This window comes from Hyaena hyaena, unplaced genomic scaffold, assembly GCF_003009895.1.
Source record: "Hyaena hyaena isolate Hyena2069 unplaced genomic scaffold, ASM300989v1 scaffold_325, whole genome shotgun sequence".
In the NCBI taxonomy this organism is placed as follows: domain Eukaryota; kingdom Metazoa; phylum Chordata; class Mammalia; order Carnivora; family Hyaenidae; genus Hyaena; species Hyaena hyaena.
Window position 1 is genome coordinate 276,422 of NW_024080957.1, and position 24,959 is coordinate 301,380.

The 24,959-nt window shown below is 34.9% G+C and overlaps 1 protein-coding gene across 1 annotated transcript in view; it reads left to right on the forward strand.

The window, feature by feature from the left end:
• The window catches only part of PGAP1 (post-GPI attachment to proteins inositol deacylase 1), a 75,350-nt gene that overhangs the window by 21,645 nt on the left and 28,746 nt on the right, over positions 1–24,959 (forward strand). The window contains exons 4-12 of the mRNA XM_039248954.1: positions 3,889–4,060; positions 7,790–7,947; positions 11,124–11,176; positions 11,974–12,040; positions 15,906–16,011; positions 16,693–16,748; positions 18,592–18,675; positions 22,512–22,558; positions 22,953–23,004. Coding sequence (XP_039104885.1) covers positions 3,889–4,060; positions 7,790–7,947; positions 11,124–11,176; positions 11,974–12,040; positions 15,906–16,011; positions 16,693–16,748; positions 18,592–18,675; positions 22,512–22,558; positions 22,953–23,004 — 795 coding nt within the window. The remainder of the gene's footprint in view (positions 1–3,888; positions 4,061–7,789; positions 7,948–11,123; positions 11,177–11,973; positions 12,041–15,905; positions 16,012–16,692; positions 16,749–18,591; positions 18,676–22,511; positions 22,559–22,952; positions 23,005–24,959) is intronic.

Below are 24,959 nucleotides of genomic sequence, written 5' to 3' on the forward strand. Positions count from 1 at the left end.
GTTCAAGCCCTGTGTCGGGCTCTGTGCTGACTGCCAGCTCAGAGCCTGGAGCCTGTTTCAGAGTCTGTCACTCCCTCTCTCTCTCTGACCCTCCCATGCTCACGCTGTCTCTCTCTCTCTCTCCTAGAAATAAATAAAACATTAAAAAAAATTTTTAAAAAAATAAGAATTTGAGTGTGGGAAAGTGAGAGAACATTTTACATGGAGAAAACCTCATTTATTCTTCATGAATGCCAAGAGGTAAAACAAAATAGGAAAGGGACATAGGGAACAAAGGGTAGAGGACTGCAATTACAAATAAGGGTGCCCAGCAGAGATCTGTACTGAGAAGCATACAATTTATTATAAATTAGAGGACATGAGAGTATTTAGGAAAAAAGTACTTCAGATAGAGGAAGCAGATGAAATATGTGAGACTAGCACATGTGAGCTGTATTAGAAGAAAAACAAGGAGACTAATGTGGCTGGAGCAGAATTATTCAAATAAGTTAGTAAAGGAAAATTTGGGGTGGGGGGGACAAATTTTAGAATCTTGTAGGCAATTTTAAGAATGTTAACTTCTACTTGAAATGATAGGGAAAGACACTGCTGAGATTTTTGAGCAAAGCAATGACATGTCCAGATTTAGGTTTTAATGATAATATTCTGTGGTTAGTTTCAAGGATAAACTGAAGGGACATGAGAGTGGAAGTAAAGAGACCAGTTAAGAGCTCATTGCAATAATTAAAGCATGAATAATGGTGGTTTAAATCAAGTTGGTAGCACTGGAGGTGATAAGAAGTAGTCAGAGTGGTATAAGTCTTCTTTTTTTTTTTTTTAAATATTTATTTCTAGGAGCGAGAGAGAGAGAGAGACAGCGTGAGCAGGGGAGAGTCAGAGAGAGAGGGAGATACAGACTCTGAAATAGGCTCCAGGCTCTGAGCTGGCAGTCAGCACAGAGCCCGACGCGGGGCTCAAACCCACAAACCGCGAGATCATGACCCGAGCGAAAGTCGGACACTTGACCGACTAAGCCACCCAGGCGCCCCAGAGTGGTATAAGTCTTAAAAGCAACAAGGTTGCTGCCACATCAGATATGGAAGGGCAGTGTGAAACAAAAATAATTTAGAAGGACCCAGAGTATTTGGCTGAACAACTAGAAGGATTGAAATGCCATTACCTAAGATGGTAGAAACTGTAGGAGGAATAGATTTGGAGGAAATTAATAGTTTAGTTTTAGACAGGTTTGATTTAACATGCATGTTTGATATCCCACGTGTAGTTAGGATGTGATTGGAATTTAAGGTTAGAGTTCAAGAGAAGATGTCCAGTCTGGAGATAATAACTTGAGGTTTGACAGTATATGGATGTATTTAAAGCCAGAAGATTGGATGAGATCACTATGGAGTCAAGATAGGAAAGAGAAGTGGGGTGCCTGGGTGGCTCAGTTGGTTAAGCATCCGACTTCGGCCCAGGTCATGATCCCGTGCTTTGTGGGTTCGAGTCCCACATCAGGCTCTGTGCTGACGACTTAGAGCCTGGAGCCTGCTTCAGATTCTGGGTCTCCCTCTCTGCCCTTCTCATGCTTGGACTCTGTCTCTCTGTCTCCCAAAAATAAGTAAATATTAAAAAAATGTTTAAAAAAAAGATAGGAAAGAGACCTAAGGACTAAGGCCTGAGTCACTCCCATATTAAGAAATGGGGGTAGGGTGCCTTGGTTGGTTAAGCATCCGACTTTGGCTCAGTTAATGATCTCCAGTTCATGAGTTCAAGCCCTGCATTGGGCTTTGTGCTGACAGCTCAGAGGTTGGATCCTGCTTTAGATTCTGTGTCTCCCTCTCTCTGCCCTTTTTCTGCTTACACTCTGTCTCTCTCTCTCTCTCTCAAAAATAAAGTAAATGTTAAAAAAAAGAGAGAGAGAAATGGGGGAGATGAGAAGGAAACAAACAGCAAGAAAGAGCAAGAGACTAAAAAGAATTAGCCAGTGAGGTAAGAGGAGAACCAAGATAATATATTGTCAAGGAATCCACATAAATTATTTCAAAGAGGAAGAAGTGATCTATGTCAAATCCTGTTGATAGTTCATGTAAGATGAGGATTGAGAATTGACCATTAGATTCCTTGGTGACTTGATAACAATTTTGGAGGAGTGTTGAAGTGAAAGCCTAATTGGAGTGGGTGTAAGAGTGTATGGAAATTGAGAAATTGGAGACAGCAGTTGCCTACTGTATAGGCAGTTCATTTTGAAGAGTTACACTACAGAGATGTAGAGAAAGATGTGCTAAGGGCAAAGTTGGTGTCAAAAGTTTTTATTTTTTTTTAAATTTTAATGTTTGTTTATTTTTGAGAGAGAGACAGAGCATGAGTAGGGGAGGGACAGAGACAGAGGGAGACATAGAATCCGAAGCAAACTCCAGGCTGAGCTATTAGCACAGGGCCTGACACGGGGCTCAAACCCACAAACTGCGGGATCATGACCTGAGTCGAAGTCAGATGCTTAATCAACTGAGCCACCCAGGCGCCCCAAAAGAGTTTTAAGGGAGAATAATATTATATTTTTATACTAGCAAGAAAGACCTGGTAGAGAGGGAGAAACAACAATGCAAGAAAAAAATGAGAAGAATTGCTGGAGTGATGTGCTTGAGAAGACAGAAGGGGATGGGTTTCAGAGCACAAATGGAGGGTTTGGCGTTTTTTAAGATCAGCTCTGTGTTGGGGATCACCAAGACCACACCTAGGCTTGGTGATTGTCCAGAAGTATTCATAGGACTCAGCACGTAGTAGTTTTCATGGTTATGATTTGTTACAATGAAAAGATACAAAGCAAAATGAATAAAGAAAAGGTGCATGGGTTGAAGTTCAAAGGAAGCCAGGTACAAGTCTCCAAATGTCCTTTCAGGGGCGTTACACTAGATCCATTTAATTCCTACAGCAAGGAATTGTGATGCATGAAGTGTTGTCTGTGAGAGAAGCTCATGAGAAATTTAGTGCTTATAGTGTTTACTGAGGGCTGGTCATGTAGACACCCTGTGCCTAGCGTGTACTAAAATCCCAACCAGAAGGACAGCAGGTATATAGTATAAACCATATTATTTGCAAGACAGTGAGCCATTTTTACCATTTAGGAAATTATGGAGAAATCCCAGAATCTAAGGTCCCAGACTGTATCCCAAAGCCAACTTATATGCAGTCCATTATAAGGATAATAGTCCCTGGCTTATTATGTTAATTCTTTTGTGTAAAAGGTCCAATTTATTCATAGTTATGAGAGAAGGCATAGATGAAAGATCAATGTGGAGGGTGATAAGCAAAAGTTTGGTAGTGAAACTAGGAATACTATATGGAGACAGAAAAGATTTTTTAAAAAGCAGTGCTTATTTTAAAACTAAATTATGTAATTGTCAGTGAATAAATAAATGTTTTGGAATGCTGGTTTCTTTTTAAACCCAGATACACAATAGAGAATTAACTTTTGATAAGATCTGTCAATATGATGAGGTACGATATTCCTATGGCAACCATAATTGTCCTGAATTTTGTGATGTTTTCAGTTTCAAATAAATGTTCTGATTTCTGTGCTATAAAATCTAATAGTCTGGTATAAACCAAATAATAATTATACCTTTTACATCCAGTATAACAAATGGTAAGACATGATACACTAGACCAAAGGTTCTGATTTTGGTTCAGAAAACCAAAGCATAGCTATTAAAAATATTTGGCAGAATACAAAATAATAATATATATAAATTAGAAATAAATGAAAATATATTTCTCTCTCTTATGCAAGTTTATATAAGTAGTTTAATTTTCTTTTTTCTATAAAATTGCTCATATGTAGAGGAAAGGATTTTGAATTTTTGTTATGATATTAAGCCTTCATTATGCCTTGGTGATTTTTCTTAATAGGGTCAAGAATTTGCTCCAAAAAGTGTGGCAATAATTGGTCATTCTATGGGGGGCCTTGTTGCAAGAGCACTGCTTACATTGAAAAATTTTAAACAAGATCTGATAAATCTTCTTATTACACAAGCTACACCTCATGTTGCTCCTGTGATGCCATTAGATCGTTTCATAACAGGTAAGTACTATTAGATAAACACTAAGTGACCTCCTTATTATTGTTTAAAATTAAACAAAATTAAACAAATATTTACATCTACTGTAAAGTCTTTAGAGTGTGCTGTAGATTTATCCATGTGTGAAGCAGCGCAGTTTCAAATTAACACCTCCATTTTCTGAGCATCTTTCTTTGTGACTTTCAGCTTAGGCTAATAATTGAAACTTTTGTTAGTTTTCTCTGTCAGTAGCATCTTTCAGTGGAGAGCAGGTATCTTATAATCCCTAGACACTTGGGCTTCAGTTTAGTTACTCTTGGGGATGACTCTGTCTCTTAAAGTATGTTTATTAAACTTCCTGTGTTTTGTCAACTCTTCTAGTATTCTATTCAGAATAAGCTTATATTTTAAGTAGAACAGTAGAAATGCCTTGTTTTAAAATAAATAAGTCACCATGTAAATTTTAAATAGATTTTTAAACAAATTTAGAATTTGAGATAGAATTGCTAATACTTATTACTATATTTTGCTATACTTTGGGTGTTGTATTAAGGACTTTACATGATGTATTATTATTTCACTTGAGGCTTAGAGCAGTCCTTTCAGATAGGTAAGGACTATAAAGGAAATAAAGACACATTATTACCCACATGTTTAAAGAAGAGTCTAGTGTTGGGGTGCCTGGGTGGCTCAGTTGCTTGAGCATCTGACTCTTGATTTCAGTGAAGGTCATGATCTCACAGTCATCAGGTTAAGCCCCGTGTCCAGCTCTGTGCTGGGTATGGAGCCTGCTTGGGATTCTCCCTCTCCCTTTCTCTACCTCTCCCCCACTCCTGCTCTCTTTCTCAAAATAAATAAATAAACATTCAAAAAAAAAGTATTATCTTCACTGTTTATTGAAATATTATATGACAGAAGAAAGTCTTTGAAAAAGAATTCTTTTGCCTGATCAGTAAATTTACACCATTTCTTACCCTCTCAAAATTTTCATTGTCTTAATTGTGATGAAAATGAGAAATACACCTTAGTGACTCCAAACCAAAGTACCCATTTTAACATAACATTGCCAAGAATAATTTATTTGCTGGAATATCTGGTACAGCAGTACCTACAGTGAAGTTTAATTTTTTCATTTCATTTATTACATTTAAAACTTTGCTTATAGAAATCTTTCACTATAAATTTTTAGTTTTAGTGAAGTTGCTTAAATTTGCTTTAATAATTCTAATAATTACAAATGACCTATAGATTTAGAAAAAAATTGAAAGGCATAGTCATAATACTTGTCACCACAATTGAGAAAATTTTTTAAATTACATTTTATGTGGATGAGCCATGTATGGTAAATTAAAATTACCAGAATACATCTTAAAAAAGCAAGAGCTTTCAAAAGAGTCTAATTTTACTGTTTTTGAAGGCTAGTGAGGGTTTGTCTCTAAAAGGTTCAGGCTGAAAGCAATTCTTTTTTTTTTAATTTTTTTTTTTTGTTTTAATTTCTAAGAGAGAGAGAGTGTATGAGCAGGGGAGGGTCAGAGAGAGAGGGAGATACAGAATCTGAAGCAGGCTCCAGGCTCTGAGCTAGCTGTCAGCACAGAGCCCGACTCAGGGCTCAAACCCACGAACTGTGAGATCATGACCTGAGCCGAAGTCGGACACTTAACCCACTGAGCCACCCAGGCACTCCAGGCTGAAAGCAATTCTTAAGGTCATGGTGCCTTTTCAGTAATTAGCAATCCTCTTTCTTATTTATTCTGTATTTACTTCATATTTCAGTATGCCAAAATTAGAATGAAAAAAACAATAGTTCAAGGTGTGGCAGATCTTAGGTTTTTGAGAGACCTATATGACCTCCTGAAGTGCATTCCCTGTTTATACTTGATGGAAAACTGCCCTTCCATAGGGGAATGGAAGCTGTACACTGGGCTGTGCACTTTAGGGGTCCCTGGCACTGCCGTTCCCCACAAGGTGAGAAGTATATAGGCCAAGCACCCTCCCTACTTGCAGCTGTGCTTTTACTTCTGGACCACGATCCAGGTAACCCTACCTGCAGACTTTTCTTCCATGGCCTGTGTGGGCCTCTCACCTGGATCTGTTCTGAGGGCAGATAGGTAAACTTGAGTTGTGGCTAAGGGATGGCTCTGCATGAGGTACAGGTAGAACTTGGGTATTTTTACCTTGTTATACAGGATGAAATTGGGATGAGAAGAGGAGACAATAGTACAGTAATAGGTCAGAGATCTGCTTTTCCTGTGCTGTCATAATCTAGTTTCCGTCTCTGAGGTATCCTGGAACTTGTAATTTGAACTTGGTCTTCCAGGTTATTTTGAAGATATATATTTGTCAAGGTAGACAGAGATAGTTGATTTAACAGTCTGTTAGCTGGAATTTTTACTTTTAAATATTTAGACATATATTTAGACATATAGCATGTATACCTCATTACTCTTGTCCCAGGCCCTGCAGATGTTAGGAATGGGTCTGCTTAGTCATATTCTAAGTAAATACTGCTGAGATCTTTAATGGGAGGAGTTTGCTGTTCCAAAATATTTGAAGCCCTCAATAGGATCAAATGCCAGGATAAAAATACATTAAGTTTTGATAATCAGAAAAGGAAATGAGAACTCCCCTGCCTTGGCCTCAAATCTTTGACACTATTTTTTTCATCTTCCATAGAAAAAGTAGAAAAATTGCAGATTCTTCCCATTGAGCTACTTGTTACTTAAACTAAATGAGTGTAACTTTTTTTTTTAACTTTATTTATTTATTTTGAGAGAGAAAGAAAGAAAGAAAGAGGACACACAAGTAGGGGAGGGGCAGACAAGGAGAGAGAATCCCGAGCAGGTTCCATGTTGTCAGCACAGAGCCCACTGTGGGCCTCAGTCTCACAGACTGCCAAAAGCAAGAGTCAGACACTCAACCAACTGAGCCACCCAGGTACTCCATGAGTAGAACCTTCTTAACCCTTAGATTTTTCCATAGCAGCATCGAGTCCCAAGACTAAAATGATTGTCGTTGCCCTGATTGTATTTTTAGCACTTAAATAGTACTTTGTATGGTGGTAACTGGCCATAGTAGAGAGCTGCTAATCTTTCATACTGCCATGATTAGGAAGATCTACAATAGTTTAGTATTGTGAACTTTATCTTTGGTAGAATTTTATTTATTTATTTATTTAATTTTTTTTTAATGTTTTACTTATTTCTAGGAGAGAGAGAGAGACAGCGTGAGCAGGGGAGGGTCAGAGAGAGAGGGAGTCACAGACTGAAACAGGCTCCAGGCTCTGAGCTGGCAGTCAGCACTGAGCCTGACGCGGGGCTTGAACCCATGAACCGCGAGATCATGACCTAAGCGAAAGTCGGACGCTTAACCGACTAAGCCACCCAGGCGCCCCTATCTTTGGTAGAATTTTAGAGGTTTCTCCTTATTACACTGTGTGCCTCATAATCTAGCAGCACCTTTGTGGGATTTAGAGACTTGTTTGTGTTTGGACTTGTCACAACTAATAAAGGTTGGATATCTTTTTTCTTTATTGAGACGTTTAGCAACTCTTAGTATTTGTAGTCTGATATAATGGGAAAACAGACTGTGTATAAAGATACCGACTTTACCAAAAACAAGAAATGTGAATAACATTGTTTATAGACAGTTCAGTACAGCTTAAACAGAAATTCAGTTTAGTATTAGTATCATAGATACTTTATTGTTGCAGGAATGACAACTAATTTTTAATGTGTGTCTTTATTTCCTACCAGATTTTTATATGACTGTAAACAACTATTGGATTCTAAATGCTAGACACATAAATTTCACCACACTTTCCGTAGCTGGAGGATTTCGGGATTACCAAGTTCGTTCAGGACTGACTTTTCTACCAAAATTAAGCCATCATACCAGTGCCTTATCTGTTGTGGTAATCTTTTTTTTAAGATTCTACTGAAATAGTAACAGGATGGATACAGTGGGGTGTGAAAGGAAAAATATGTACTTGCTTGAAAATGACTACTGAGTTGGTGTAGTGCTATGTGTGTGTGTGTGCACATTGGTGTGTGAGAGAGACAGAATATAAAAGAATGAATATGTTGGGAAGGCAGAGCCATAGGTGCATATGTCCATAGAAAGTGAAAAGGACCTTAGAAAGTTTATGAAAATGACTTATTTATGAAAGTGACTTGTAAGAATAATTGTTTCTTGTCAAAATAAATATCTACCCATTGCTGAGAGTTTTAATTATACGAATTTGCAGACTGAAGTCCAAGGGCCCCTTCTTAAATCTGAGTGGTGTGCTATATGCAATGGAAGTGGAATATCAAGCATATCACATACTCTTGAGTGTTAAACTTGAATCAATGTTTACCAGTTTTTTTTATTATTTTTTTTATGTTTATTTTTGAGAGAGAGAGACAGAGTACGAGTGGGGAAGGGGCAAGACGGGGGTGGGGTGGGGTGGAGACACAGAATCTGAAACCAGAGCCTAACGCAGGGCCCAAACCCACAAACTGTGAAATTATAACCTGAGCCGAAGTCAGACGCTTAACCGACTGAGCCACCAACGTGCCCTAAGGTTTACCAATTTTAAAATTAAAGGAGCTCCTGGGTGGCTCAGTCGATTACGCATTCGACTTTGGCTCAGGTCATGATCTAGTGGCTTGTGAGTTCGAGTCCTGCGTCAGGCTCTGTGCTGATAGCTCAGAGCCTGGAGCCTGGTTCAGATTCTGTGTCTCTTCTTCTCTCTGCCCCTCCCATGCTCATGCTGTGTCTCTGTCTGTCAATAATAAATGTTAAAAAAAATTTTAATAAAAAAATTTTTAAAAAGCAGCTTTGATAATAAGACAGAACCCTGACTGATTAAATTGCTAGTTATTCTTCTCTGCTAGGACATCAAGTATTTGCTCTTTAACTAGTATACAGTAAAGTGAGTTCAAGTTTCCTTTTAGGGTTTATATTATTTCTTATATTTGTTACCTTAACATCTTCAGTTGTCATCTTAACTTTTTAACTCTACACAGTATGTAGATATAATACGTAGTGTGTATACATGTGTACATCTACATAATGTATACATCATCTCCAAATATAACTTAATTTCTTTTTTTTTTAATAATTTTTTAAGCTTATTTATTTTGAGAGAGAGTACACACGGGAGAGGGGCAGAAAGAGGGAGAGAGAGCATCCCAAGCAGGCTCAGTGCTGTTAGTATAGAGCCCAGTGTGGGGCTCAAACCCATGAACCTTGAATTCATGATCTGAGCCAAAATCAAGAGTTAGACAACATAATCAACTGAGCCACCCGGGTGCCCCATATAACTTAATTTCTAAAAAAGTCCATAGAGCTCCTTTTGCTTTTTAGGAGATCGTGCTTTGTTTCATGGTTGTTATTTTCTCAAATAGTCCCTTACTCAGTTCATCTATTGCTCCACCTTAGATTACTGTTCACTTATTGAACAAGTATTATTGAATACTTGCCACACATAGAACAACAGTTATTAACCCATTCTGCAATTACCCAGCATTTTCTTATTACTGGAGGAGTGGTGATATAACCATATAATAGCTTTGAAACTAAATTGGAGAATCTCTCAGATCTCATTATTAGTATGAATATTGTTTGATGTTGAACGTTTTGGGCAGATAGTTGCTTGAAGTCCTCAAACATAATATATCAACCCTTTAGTAAACACAGATATTTTAGTCGTATAAAATTTGATGTATTGTTTCCTAGACTTGGTTGGAACATGATGCTATATTGATGTCCTTTCTTGCAGCTTATCTTTTAAAGAACTTTGGTTTCTTTGTGTGTGTGTATGTGTGTGCGTGCGCGCGTGCGTGCGTGTGTCTGTCCATGTCCCTCTTTTCTAATGCATAATTAGAAATTTCATAATTTGTTGTTTGAGGAGCTTGTGATTCTGTATCTCTGATAAAAATATTTTACCTCTTAATGGAATTTTCCCAAAGCTGGTTATTGTCTTAATTTTATTTAGTGTTTTAGTCTTCTAAATAGTTTATAGTCTTTTATATATCTACATGTATGTTTACTTTAAAAAATAATTATTAAGAAGTAACCATTTTTTAATGATTATCTCAAAAATAGTTAATTGACATTTACATCTACTGGAAATAGGAAAATTAAGTTAGAGACTTTGATTGCATTAGTAAGGTAGACTGAAATACTGTGATATACACTCATCCAATATTGACACTTAAACACTATACAAATTTACGTTTTCTCCTATAACTACCCTAAATATGTATTTAAGTTGGTGGGAGGTTTTTGAAGGAGTTCAGTTAAGGAACCCAGACTGCCAGTAAGCAACCTTTTCTTAAATGCAAAGAGAGATACTCTGAAAAATAATAATCAGATTTACTTAATGTTTCCCTGTTGTACGTGAGATGCTATTCACAGGGAAGGAAGTCATTACCTGGTATGGAAAGGAGTCCCTAGTTCTTGAAGAGGGTACAGTGCCATTGCCAGGAAGCTTTCTTCAAATGGTTATATATTTTTAGGAACTTTTTGCTATTCTGTCTCTTGCTAGTAGTGTATATTCCTAATCTAGGGATTTTTTTTTTTCCAAATAAATAACCCTGGGCCCTACTTGTAAGAGTCTGATTTAATAGTTTTAGAATTGTGATCAGTCATGTTTATTTTGAAAAATCTCCCCAAGTATGGATATTTCTTAAGCACACCTGATTAAGAAGTAACATTTTAGAATTTATCAAGGGATAGTCTAATCAGAACTGAAATTACTAAAATAATTGTGATTTATTAAGGAATCATAAACTAAGCCTCTATTAAGAGTAATAGAATTAGACCTTAAGCTTCAATAAGGAGTCTGTGGATACTTTAATAATTTTTAAAGGGTAATTTAAGCTTGACTAAGGAGTAATGACAGAATGATTTTATGCAGGGACTACCTTAATATTTTTGGATCACCTTTTATAAGAATGCATCACTTTAATATGTCTGTGCATCATAAAATAGTGAAACTAATGTTACATGTTTCTAAATATTAGCTTATGAGAATTTCAGACCTTTTGGAGAATAAGAAATGTGCTTTTCTTAAGTTGGATTTTTTCTTTCCTGCCCTTTTAGAGTTCAGCAGTGCCTAAGACCTGGGTCTCAACAGACCACCTCTCCATTGTGTGGTAAGTTAATATAACTTATTTTGGTGATTTGTGGTGCTCCTTTTTTCTCATCAGTGCATTAATTAGAACTTTATCCAAAAATAAAGTATGGGAGAAAGACTGACTTAAGTACTGAGAACTCTAACCTTGGTTTTTGTCTCAGTTTGACAACCTGTAAAATCATTTCTTGAAGAACCAATAGCATCAATCTCAAATGAAGCTAGACTCAAATATCAAAATTTTAGAGCTTATCATAGTTTACCAAAATCAAAGGTATTTGCTATAGAACCTGTGAGCTCTTGGCCAATCACCAAACTCAGGAACTTGATGAATATAGCATTGACTATTCTAGAACAGTACATGGAAAACGAAGTAGGAATTAGATTTATCCTTTATGTAAATAGATTAAATAAGAGTAAGAAATACATAGACCCTAGTTATCTTATCCCTCTATGTTTAAGCTTAAAGATTCTTTTTTCACTTTCCTCTGGCTGTGCAGTCAATGGTGTCTACAAGAAGCACAATAGTTCAGGCATACAAAGATGGGGCAGATGGTTGCCTGTAGCTGAAGTAGACAAGAAAACTTAGGGAAAACAGAAGGACTCTGTTAGTTCCACTGTCAAACATCCAGGAAGATTTAATTTGCTTTATTTTTATGTTTCAACTTTAAGAAATATACTTAATAATAATGATTTGTTAAATACTTTTAGAGTTTAGAGCTGTAAAAGAAACCCAGATATTCCATTAAATAATAGAATTATGCATGTTTGTATCAAAAGTATATTAAAGAAAGTTTCATTTGTAACTTTATTTTTTAGGTGTAAACAATTGCAACTGACTACAATTCGAGCATTCTTTGATCTTATTGATGCTGATACTAAACAAGTATGTATTTTTAAAATTAAATATTCAGTAAAGTAAAAGCTTTTGTTACAGCAGGGATAGATTTATTTTTTTCAAAAAAAATTTTTAACGTTTATTTATTATTGAGAGACAGAGACAGAACATGAGCATGGGAGGGGCTGAGAGAGGGGGAGACACAGAATCTGAAGCAGGCTCCAGGCCCTGAGCTGTCAGCACAGAGCCTGACATGAGGCTTGAACCTAACAAACCATGAGATCATGAGCTGAGCCAAAGTCGGACGCTAACTGACTGAGCCACCCAGGCACCCTCAGCAGGGATGGATTTAATACATTTTTTTTACTTTCATAAAAGTAGAAGCCATATATCAACAGCAGTTAGTTTCAAAATAGAAATCTCTTTATTTTTATCTGATAATACTTTGATCACTATTAATAATTAATTGAATGCAATGAAAGTAAAAAAGTGAAAGAATACTTTAAATGTTCCCCCCAGTTTTCCCTTTTTACTTGTTTAAAATTTGATATACATCCTTTTAACTTTAAGGAAAGTACTTACTACAAGCTTTTTTTTTTTCCTTAGTAACACATTGTAGACTTCATGATCTGTCTTATTAGACGTTTTTGTTTAATTCTTTTTAAAAAACCATCTTTACCTTTCTGATAGGAAAAGGTATTCCTATCATTGAATTTATTGAATAACCCACTCTGGCCAAAACTTAAATTATGTACTTCTAGAAGTTGAACCTTTTCTGTAATGAGATTACACTTATAAACTCTCTAGGCTAGTGATTTTCCAAGTTGTTCAATTAGCAGGACACCTGGAAGTCATAGTGCCCTTTATAGTTTCTTGTCTGCCAGCATTTATATAGTAGTGGGCACCAAGGATTCCAGCAAAATTCAGGGAATGAACTTATCTATTTTTCTGTGATAATGTACTGGGAATGTACTGCTATTTTTCATCTTAAAGCAGCCATTTTTTAAACCTCAGGTCATCTTGGAGTCCTTCACTGTTTTATAGAAACATGTTTTGAGAACTGTGCTTGTGGCTTCTTTTGAAGAAAAAGTTCCTTGTGTATTAGGTAGTTTTCTTCATTATGACAAAGTATTCAGCTCAGATATTTTTGGATTCTTTCCCTTGAAGGCTCCAATTCTTTGAGATACTAGTATGGGTGGCCTCTTAATAGATCTCTAGGTAATGCTTTCCTTATTGTATCTAGAACTTTGCTCTTTTGCTTTCTCTGTTGGAAGTGGGGTGGTGTTTGTGTTTTTTCCTTAACCCTTCAGAAAGCTGCAGAACTACTAGTAGATTAGGTATTTACCTCTCTCCTGAAGAATGCAATAAAAGAGACCCCCCCCCCACCAAAAAAAAGGGAGACCCAGATTGTTGTGTTTTACTACATTTTAAGCCACAAGATACTGTATTTAAGTTAGATATTTATTAAAATAAATCAACTTTATAGCATTAACACTGAATTGGCCATAGAATGCAAACATTTTTCAGTTTTTCAACCTTGTTTTAATTGTGAGTCTTAACTATGGTCATTGGTTTTTAGTTTGAGAGAGTGCAACTAGATACAATAATAGAATCCCTTAAAATTGCAAGACCAGGTTGTATTTGGAATGACATTTGGTAGGCTTAGGGAGAAAACTCATTTCAGCCCATGAAGAACATTAATATCAGAGACAGGTTTAATACTTAAAAATTGTACATAAAGCTATTTTTTAATTGAAGTATAGTTGAAACACTACATAAAACTAATTCTAATCTTGTTTTCCATTAAATCCTGAGATGAGAAAATTTTAATACTAGTGTGTAATAAGTTATAATTCTGGATAGATAAGTATTTTACAGACACATTTTAAGAGACATGAGAAATTTTTTATAACTAATATTACTAAGAATCAGAATATGAAACTGAGTTCTATTTCACAAACTCACTATATATAAGTAGACTCGACCAAATATTAGGCAATAAAAAGTTACGATATGATCGCTACCTTTCTTTAATCCCAAACATGTAGTATGAAGGAATCAGAATTAGACAATAATTTCTGATGTTATCATAAAAGACCTAGCTCAGGGGCACTTGGGTGGCTCAGTCACTGGGGAGTTTGAGCCCTGCATTGGGCTCTGGAGTGACAGTTCAGAGCCTGGAGCCTGCTTCGGATTCTGTGTCCCCTCTCTCTCTGCCCTTCTCTGACTCATGCTCTGCCTCTCTTTCAAAAATAAACAAACGTTAAAAAAATGTAAAAAAAAATAAATAAAAGTCATAGCTGAAAACTTATGAATGGATAGATTCCCTAGAATGAGTAAGGAGGGAAAGTCCTGACTTACCTAAAATTTTTGGCAGAAAGACCTATTTATTACTTTTAATTGCTGTAAACAGATGTGACTGCTTTAAAAAAAGTCAGAATTGGGGCGCCTGGGTGGCTTAGTCGGTTGAGCGTCTGACTCGCTTAGGTCATGATCTCGCGGTTCATGGGTTCGAGCCCCGCGTCGGGCTCTGTGCTGACTGCCAGCTCAGAGCCTGGAGCCTATTTCAGTCTGTGACTCCCTCTCTCTCTGACCCTCCCCGGCTCACGCTGTCTCTCTCTCTCTCTCTCCTAGAAATAAATAAAAATATAAAAAAATAAATTAATTAATTAAAAAAGTCAGAATTAGTTTTATATGAGATTGAGTTTATTGAACTATTGAGTTTGCATCAATGAAGATAAATTTCAGTATCCTCTACTGTAGTTATATAATACCTGAAGAACTGTATTCTATTTTGTATGTTGTATTATAAGGAGGACATTAACAAACTTGAGTTTATCTGGGGAAGACAGGGTGGTAAAGGGTTTGAAATAATTCTATGAAAAACAGTTGATTTTTTTTTTGAAATAGTTTAATCTGTAAAGAAATGTTTTATTGCTCTTTAATTTCTTGAAGGGCTGGCCGCTAACTTAATATGTCAAAGTAACAAGGAATCAGATATGGCAGAGCATTCTCCTCATAAGAATTGTTAAAATTGGAATGTACTAACTTCCAAAAGAGCAAGTTAGAAATAAATATTCAAGCAAAAGGTGATTTCCTAAGGGATTGAAAAGATTTGCTAGACATGGGTCCTCACTGTCATTTCTTTTTTATCCTCTCGCTATGTCATTGAGAAAATCACTTAACCTGTCAGAGTCTCCGTGCTTAAACTAGAGAATTGAATAGCGGTAGATTCTAAATGGATTTTATACCCAGTATTTTTTTTTTCTTTAAGGTAGAAACTGGTATAAAGTTGTAGATATTTATTGTGCTACAATATTTTAAAACAGACAATAAAAAGTCCTGTTGTATGCTCTCATTTTCATTTAATGAAAGAAAGGACATTTAGACACAATAAAAGTAAGAGTAGAGGCAAGGCAAGCAGTTTCCAAGGAAGTGCAGTTGGCAGTTCATATTTTCTTTAATGACCAGTGAATTCTTTGTTGTGGGATTGGCGCTGGCCTGAATTTGGAAACTAATGTGTTGGAATCACTAGTCTGGAGAATCTCTTAAGTTCTCATCTGACTCTATATACCTTTGTATGTTTTAACTGTTACTTGAGAGGCACTATTGCATAATGGTTGATATCATGGGCTCTGGATCCAGACTACTTGGGTCGGAATCCTGACCCAGACTCTGAATAGGAGTGTGACCTTAGGCAAGTTCCTTAGTTTCTGTGTGCTTTTGTTTCTTTGAAAAATGCAGATATAGTAGTTAGTATCTCCTAGAGCTCTTGTGATGCTTAAATACTTAGAATAGTGCCTGACACAGAGTATGTAACTGTTGGCTCTTGCCATTATTATTTGAAGCAAAGTTTTATTGAACTATCACAGTAGATACAAAAAGATGCAGCATGTATCATTATTCTTTCTAGATAACTCAAAATCCCAAGAAGAAATTGTCAGTTTTGAATCACCACTTTATAAGACACCCAGCAAAACACTTTGAAGAAAATCCAGCAATAATTTCTGACTTAACAGGTTGGTGGCAATAACATGTTTTTATTTTAAATCAAGTTTTTATTATTATTTTTAGGTAAATTATTAGCAAAGTCTTTGAAACTTTGATATTTCAGGTACTCTAATCCTATTATATCTTATTAATTTTTCTGTGATAGTTTCTTATGAGGTTCTTGATTAAGGAAGAGAAAAAGTAGGAAAACAATTTATATGATGTTGCTGATAAAAATTTTGGCCTGAAAATAATATGACAAGTAGAAAAATTTTAAAGATAGAGTTAAATGTCTCTATTCTGACAGTTACATAAAATACTTTAATTAATCTTAAGTTTTCAATATCAGTCATTTTTCAGTCTTCCTTTAGTATAACAGCATATCTTTTGCTGTTAACAAACTACGTGTCATACTCACTTTGAAAATCAAATAATTTATTTCCTTTTTATTGATACTTTATTAGAGTTAAAGACACCAGATAAATTTAAGATGCTTTACTTGATGTGAATGCTAGTTGCTGATGAGTATATGGATAACATCTTACTAGATTTTTTATTTTAAAATAGCCATTGTTCAGGAAATCACTTCTTTTTCAAATCCTGCTGTAATTGAGAAGTGTTTCAAAAAATGTATGTTTTATGAGCATTCAGTAAAAAAATTGTTTAATATTTCAAAAACAAGGCAAACAAATTAATTTCCTTTACCTTAGTGACATCTATGTGGGTTCCAGTAAAAGTGTCCAAATGGACCTATGTGGCTTACAATGTAAGTATACCATTAATGGATTTTTTTTTTTACTTTTTTCAAAAAAAATTTTAGTATTTGTCTTTAAAAGTTTAAGACTCTTTTAAAAAGATAACTATTATTTTCCCACATTAAAACAATTTAATGAAAATTCCTTAGTAATATCTAGTTAGTGTTCATTTATCCACTTTTATCATAATTGTCAAATTTTTTTGTTTCTCAGTTTGTTTAAATGAGAATACAAATATCCACATATTGTCATTTGTTGATATGTCTCTTATTCCTCTTTTAATCTCTCATACTTCTTCTACCCCTTTTCCTTGCAGCTTATTTGTTGAAAAAACAAGTCATTTCTCCTATAGAGTTTCACACAGTCTTATTTTGCTGATTGCATGAACTGAGAGTTGATATGGCCAAAGGGAGAGAGGCCTTTTAAAAATACATATATTTATCCTACAGTGAAACTGTAGACCACCCTCACCCTTGGCATTGTCACTGTTCTGTATAAGGCTGCTTGTTTTTTTCTATTGCCAAAGTCTAATAAACAGGGGAGACTGTCATGCTTATGCATGAAATAGAATTTAGTCAAATAAAAGTTTTTGGTCATTTGGTAAAAAAAAAAAAAAATTATATATTCCTTTGTCTACTCTTTTCTTGTGACTTCGTTTGTGGATCAGATTTAGTTGCTTGATCAGATTCAGCTTCTGTTTTGGCTAGATTCTTTTTTTGTGATGTTAGCAGCTATTGACAAAGAATGCCTAGAGTCATTAATTCATTTAGGAGGATGCAAAAATGCTGACACTCTAATTTGATTAATTTTTCTTTTTATTTATTTATTTTTAATATTTTTTTTATTTATTTCTAGGAGAGAGAGAGAGAGACAGCATGAGCAGGGGAGGGACAGAGAGAGAGGGAGATACAGACTCTGAAATAGGCTCCAGGCTCTGAGCTGGCAGTCAGCACAGAGCCCGACGTGGGGCTCGAACCCACGAACCGCGAGATCATGACCCAAGCGAAAGTCGGACGCTTAACCGACTAAGCCACTCAGGCGCCCCTAATTTTTCTTTTTATTAAGAGGAGCACCGTATTGGGAAGTTTCTCATCTAAGTTTATCAGAAGGGGAACATATCACAAAAGGAAAAAACTATAATTGCTTAGATCTTTGGCTCTTAGATTTCCTGGTTTTCAGAAAAGCAAGTTGGCTCCAAACCTCCTCCATCAGTGATCATAAATGGTTTTGGGGATTTTTCTTCTAGTTTTATTATGAACTCATACTTTAAACATGTTTGTATTTCCATCTAAACTATTAAAATTGTTCTGTCTTTGACCAGTGGAAGACATTTCAAGTAAGGCTTCTGAATCTTTTTGATAAAGCTACTCTTTAGTTGTCTTTGATAGTTTCTTCCCTATCTAGTATGAGAAGATACTTGAATTCATTTTGCACATTTCCTGCCCCAAACCTTGAATCCGTATTTTCTCTAAGGGACTCTTATTATTATTTGGTGTCTAGAAATCATAGTTTGGGCACCAAAGATGTTTATGACTTGTAGGTTAGCATTTCTAGGCCTTTTCAGTGGACAGAGTTAAGAAATGTATTTTATCTTCGTCATAAGGCCAAAATTCCAACCCAAACAAAAAAATATTCATTTATACTGATATTTCCAGGACAAATTCAGGACTACAGGGTACTTGAAACCCCTGTCTTACATCTGTCTTACATTTTCCACTGCTAGAATATTGGTTCTTAACAACACCAAGAATGATAAAACTAGAATAATTACTGATTGCTTTATCTGGATGTTTGAATGATGAATTTATCTATTCTCTTGATAGTTTTATTATGTTTTGCTTTTTTTTTTTTTAGGAATCTGATAAGATATATTTTACATTTCCTCTTGAAAATCATAGAAAAATCTACACTCATGTATATTGTCAGAGCACCATGCTGGTAAGACAATTGGTACATTTTATATACATTTAAAGCTGAGGTTTTTAAAAGATTTGATTAATATCTAATAGATCTCTGTAGCTATGAGCTATTAATTAAATCTGATAAGTTGAAAAATATTTGTCTGGAACAGAGTTTTGATTAAAAAATACTAATCCATGTTTCTTTGATAATTTACTATGAAATTATACTCTTGGCTCTAGTTTAGGTCTTTCACCCTGTTTTTCTGCCTTTCACTATATTTAGGATGAAGGAATTCAGTTCATATCTCCTTTAATTCTAAAATTTTATTAGTACTTTAAAGAACAGATCTATTTAAACAAAGCTGTTCTGTATGAAGTAAATACTGTTTTTCCATTGGCTACCATACTAAAATTGCAGGGTTTTTTATACCAAACATTTTCTAAAATACTTTTTGTTACAGTGTTATCTAGACTTGAGTTAACAATGTGATTATTTCTTTTTAATGAGTACCTAATATGTTAGGCCTTGTAAAAAAAATGTGTTAGATGCTATAGCATGCCTTTGTTATATTAGGAATATTTAAGTAAAAATTTAATAATTTATCAGCATTTCTTACTTTCAGGAACTTGTTTCCCAATTTGAGTTCTTTTCCCTCTTTTTTTGAAAAAAATTTTTTTTTGCATTTCCCAGGATCACTTTATCTATGCATCTTTCATAATTTATTTCCTTTTGTCCCTTTTGTTGGATTATTTGTATTCTTTAGAACTAGAATCTCATATGTCACTGCGTTGGTAAATCCTGTCATTGTATTATCTTCAGAAAGAATGTAAAATCTTCGGAAAAGATTATAGGCAAGCATTGTGGGATAGGTGCTAATGAAAATTAATTTTAATGGGATGACCAGAGTTTTGCATTTCTCACAGAAACTAGCATCTCTTAGCCTAAAGTCTGTTTGGGCAGTTTATCTTAGGAGAATCTGGCCCTTAGACTGCTGTCTTAAAATATCCAAACTCACTTAATATTAAATTCCAAATCACAATGTTAGTATTATATTGAGAAAAATCCTTGATAAAGTTCAAATTATCCATTTGGCTTATTGGAGGATCCCTTTTCTGTAATTTAAGGTCTATGGGTATTGATTAGCATAAAGTCATGTAGGGAATTTGTTAAATCTTTCAATTATATTATAGAAGTTTTCAATCATGGAAAAGTAGAATATGATAATGAAATCTCACATAATCATCACATAACTTTAACAACATTGCCATTCTTATTTATCCTTTCCTCATTTTTTTGACTGAAGCATTTTTAAAGCAAATTCTAGGCATTTTATCATTTCATCCTTGAATACTTAAATGTGTTTTTCTAAGAGATAAGAATTATGCATGTTACTCTAATACCATTATTTCATCCAATGAAATTAATTAATTATGTCTTAATATCATGTGATATCCAGTCCATGTTCAATTTTCCTCTTGTTCAATTAATTCTAAGTTGGTTTTTTTGAATCAGAATCTAAAAAGTACACATACTGCATGGTTCATGGATCCTCAGTCTCTTTTATAACGGCCACTCCCCTCACCTCTGCCATTTATTCGTTTAAGAAAATAGGTTATATGTTCTACAGAATTCCCATATTCTGGGTTTAGCTGACTATATTCTTTTTTTTTTTTTTTTTTTAAGTTTATTTATTTTGAGAGAGCCAAGTGCGGGTGGGACAGAGAGGGAGAGAGTGAGACTCCTGCCTCCCCCCAACACAAGGGCTCAATCTCAGGAACCAAGAGATCATGACCTGAGCTGAAATCAAGAGTCTGATGCTCAGCTGACTGAGCCACCCAGGCTCCTCTAGCTCACTGTATTCTTGTGGGATCATTTTTTTAAATGTTTGTTTATTTTAGAGAGAGAGAGAGAGAACGTGAGCATGGTAGAGAGAGGAAGACAGAGAATCCAAAGCAGGCTCTGTGTGACAGCACAGAGCCTGATGTGGGGCTTGAACTCACAAACTGTGAGATCATGACCTGAGCCGAAGTCTGATGCTTAATCAGCTGAGCCACCCAGGTGCCCCTCTTGTGGTATCATTTCACATATATTTCTATCCCTTATGTTTTCTGTAAATTAAGAATCTTGATTAATTTTTAATTATCATTCATTTTTTTGTGGCAAATATGTTTTATAAGTAGAACTCTGTACTTATCAGAAAATCTATATTTGATTGTCCCACTTTAGTGACCTAAAGACTTATCAGTGGAGTTGGATGGTATCAGCATGATATATTTTATAAAGTTCTTAATCAGTTTTTCACCGAACAGTTTTAGCAGCCATTGAGAACATTGGTTTTTTTTTTTAACTATAGATAGATTTCTTTTTAGATCTATAAATTTTATAATTAAGTAGCATTTTTTTCTGTATATACCTTGGAAATTAGTTGGCATTTCATGAGTGACTTTTTCTAAGAGTTTTATATGATTTTTATAATTAATTGAGTTAGGGCTGCTTACTAGATGACCTGAAGTTGTTCTTTTGACACCTTATAAATTACAAATCGTGGTGTTTTAGGGTGGGCTTGAATAATACTTTTTCAATTTGTTAATAAGTCAGAATTCACTATACACTAAGGTCTAAATAGTGTTGAATATTGGCAACTTTCATATCAAGGGTTATCTTAGGGTAGGCTCCCTTAAAACACATTACAAAAATGGGTTGGATCCTTAGAGGTCTCTAGAGTTTTCTTTTCTAAGCTATACAGATCTTTTTTTTTTTTTTTTTTTTTTTTTGCCTTGCTTTTTAACGTTACATTATTCTGGGAAACATGGGCAGCTGATAGAGAAGTTCACGTAAGTATTCTGCCAGCTGTGGAGAGCTGACAAATACTGCATTTTTGTTTGTTTGTTTCCTTTCAGCTTTCTTTTCTGTATTCTTGGAAAATATCTTAAAATTGTATTTAAGCTCCATAAGGGCAGAAACTGTATCTGCCTCATTCATCATTTTCCTTGAAGGCTTAGCATAGTTCCATGGTTCTAGAATGGACTTTATAAATATTAGTGGAATGAAGGGATTCATTTCTTTCTTATTGTCCTCTCTGTTTACTAAGGCAAATAATATGTGGCTATCTGGGCAGTGTTTTTTATCCTCTTATTCCTTGGTGTGTAGAATTTCAGTAATTGGATCATCACATCTTGGAACATTGCTCTTACTACTTCCTTTGGTCTTTGGTCATAGTGCTGTTAAACTACTGAAGATAAATACATAATTGTGTTAAAGTATCACTACCATCTCTGCAGCATTCCCCTGCTATCCTGATAAAGTAATAACTAGCTTTTGTCTTCAGCCCTTCTAGTTGTGCTTCAACCCAAACACATGCTCAGTTACATAGAAGTTTTGCCTAATAAATGAGTACCAAATGATAAACTAATAAGCTATATACTTAGAGTGATTGCTACCTTTAATTACTTGGCTCTGAATTTTTTTTTCTATTTTTATAAAAGTCTACCTCTAGGTATTCATTCTTCTGTTTTTACTTAAAATGTAGGTAACTTACTATGTAACTACCTAATTAAAGTATGAGCATTGCTGAACTCGGAAAGTGTTGGTTCAAAAATTAGAATCACTTAGGCAACATGCTGTGCAGAGGTCACTCTTACTGCTGTTCTAGGTTACTTGATTACCTATTGATGCTGACATCAGACTTCTTTGCCTACCCTTGACCTATATGATTTTGAGAATGCTTGGAAATGTTTCTAAACAAAAAGTTGCTATTTTGTGTTTCCATTGTGCCTACTAACTCTATAATATAACAGTAAAATGTTAAAGCTGCCTATTTTATGTAAATATTTTCTAAAATATCTTGTGTGTTTTGTATTATTAATCAACAGGATACAAATAGTTGGATATTTGGCTGTATAAACAGCACTTCTATGTGGTAAGTCTTTTGAACCTCAGGGCCTTGACTGTTGATTTTTCTCAATATAAATAATACAAATCACACCACACTTTTTAGAATAGCTTCATACATTATTAAACTCATTTTCTGCTTTACCAAGTTATAGCACTGATTTTATAATGAAAAATAAAGAGAATTAACATCAATAATATTTGCAGACATTGAAATAGTTACTTGCTAAGAAAAACTTTTTTTTTTACCCAAAAGGACTGCATAGATAAGAGTATATTAGATTAGATTTACTGGACTTAGCTTCATTAGACCTTTCACTGGTGGGTCTGTAGCTGGTTTATGTTTCCTCTGAAGTTTATTTATAACTTATAGTATTTTAATATGTTTGTCCTTTAATTATATTTTCATATTCATTTCAAAGCCGGCAAGGGATTGATTTATCATGGAAAGCTGAACTGCTGCCAACAATTAAGGTAAATTATGGCTTTAGAATTTTAATATCCAGTGAATAAATACTCAAAAGGACTGGAGTCTATAGGCATTTTAGAGTATGGTCTTTTATAAATTCATCTAAGTATTGAGTAAACTTGAGATTTGCTAACATATGTTTTAGAAATATTTCTGTGGTAATACATTTAATGGAGAATAACATGAAAAATTTTTTGAACTTTCAAAGGTAAAAACTATATGTTAACACTTTTCTAAATGAAATTAAATCTAGGGACATCGGGGTGGCTCAGTCAGTTAAGTGTCTGACTTCAACTCAGTTCATGAACTCATGATTGACATTGAGCCCCATGTTTGGTTCTGTGCTGACAGCTCAGAGCCTTGGAGCCTGCTTCGGATTCTGTCTCTGCTTCTCCCCCATTCACTCTCTCTCTCTCTCTCTCTCTCTCTCTCAAAAATAAACAAAAATTTTTTTTAAATAAATTAATTCTGTATATTATAGCATCATACCAAGAGCTAGATAAATTTTTAAAATTTAATTTGAGAGCATGTTTGGAATGGTTTATCTTAAAATAGAAGCTAAATTTTAAAGAGGAACCACAATAGGGAAGTGAGCATCTTGAAGAGGCGTAAAGTAATTTTCCAAATCAACCTCATCCTCATTGTGTGGTCAAGCACTTGGATAACTCTACTTTATCTAGTACTCCGTGGGATTTATTTAATTGTTAGTGATTAAGTAATTTTGGTACTTCTATCTGGTAGGTCAGCAAGTCTTTTTACAATATGTTAATCTTGTTAGGAAAATAATTCTAAACTTTGATGAAAACTCCATTCTAATTTCCAAATTGTATTTATTATAACCCATAATCTTATATCAGGATTGATAATTTTTAGTCTTTAGGTAAGTCTATACTTTAAAAATATATTTTCAGGGATGCCCGTGTGTCTCAGTCTGTTAAGCTTCTGACTTTGGCTCAGGTCATGATTGTACAGTTCTTGGGTTAGAGCCCGCATTGGGCCCTGTGCAGACAGCTCAGAGCCTAGAGCCTACTTCACATTCTGTGTTTCCCTCTTTCTCTGTCCCTCCCCTGCTTGAGCTCTGTTTCTCTCTGTCAAAAATAAATAAACATTAAAGAAAAAAAATTTTTAAAAAATGTATTTTCATAATGAATACTAGCCTCATAATCTTGAAAGTGAAGCCATCTGGGGCGCCTGGGTGGCTCATTTGGTTAGGCTTCTGACTCTTGATTTTGGCTCACGTCATTGTCTTATGGTTCTTGAGTTCAGGCCTGACAACAGGCTCTGGGCTGATGGCGTGGATCCTGCTTGGAATTCTCTCCTTTCCTCTCTTCCCCTCCTCTGCACTCATGTTTTCTCTCTCTCTCTCTCTCTCTCAAAATAAATAAATAAACAAAATAAATAAATTTTTAAAAAGAAAGTGAAGCCATCTGGCTGGTCCCTGTCATCTCCCACTACAGTTTAGCTAGTTGTGTTCATGATTGTTTATATTTATATGTATAAATAGTCAACTTTACTAACAGAGAGGAATGACAGAATGAATAAATTACTTATTCATTCAAGTCAAATTACTTCACACTTGACTTTAGAATGGTGGCAGTGATTTTTCCTGTCACCTTGGTCATCCTTATTTTGTGCATATTCAGTCATGTGACTTTGTATTTAGGAGACAAATATTATAGGAAAGTGATTAGATTCATATGAACATTTTTAATGTCTCTCACTGTTTCTATCCTAATCTAGGAAGGAGCAAAACAAACAAAAGTATTAGGGTATACTTATTGATAATCATTCATAAATCTTTCCTTGAATTTCCAGTTTGGATATCCTATCCAATCTGTAATTTAAGAGTTAGGAGGAAATAAATAATTAAAATCTGATAGAAGAGCGCCTGGTTGGCTGAATTAGTTAAGCGTCTGACTTTTGGTTTTTGGTTCAAGTCATGATTTCATAGTTTGTGACT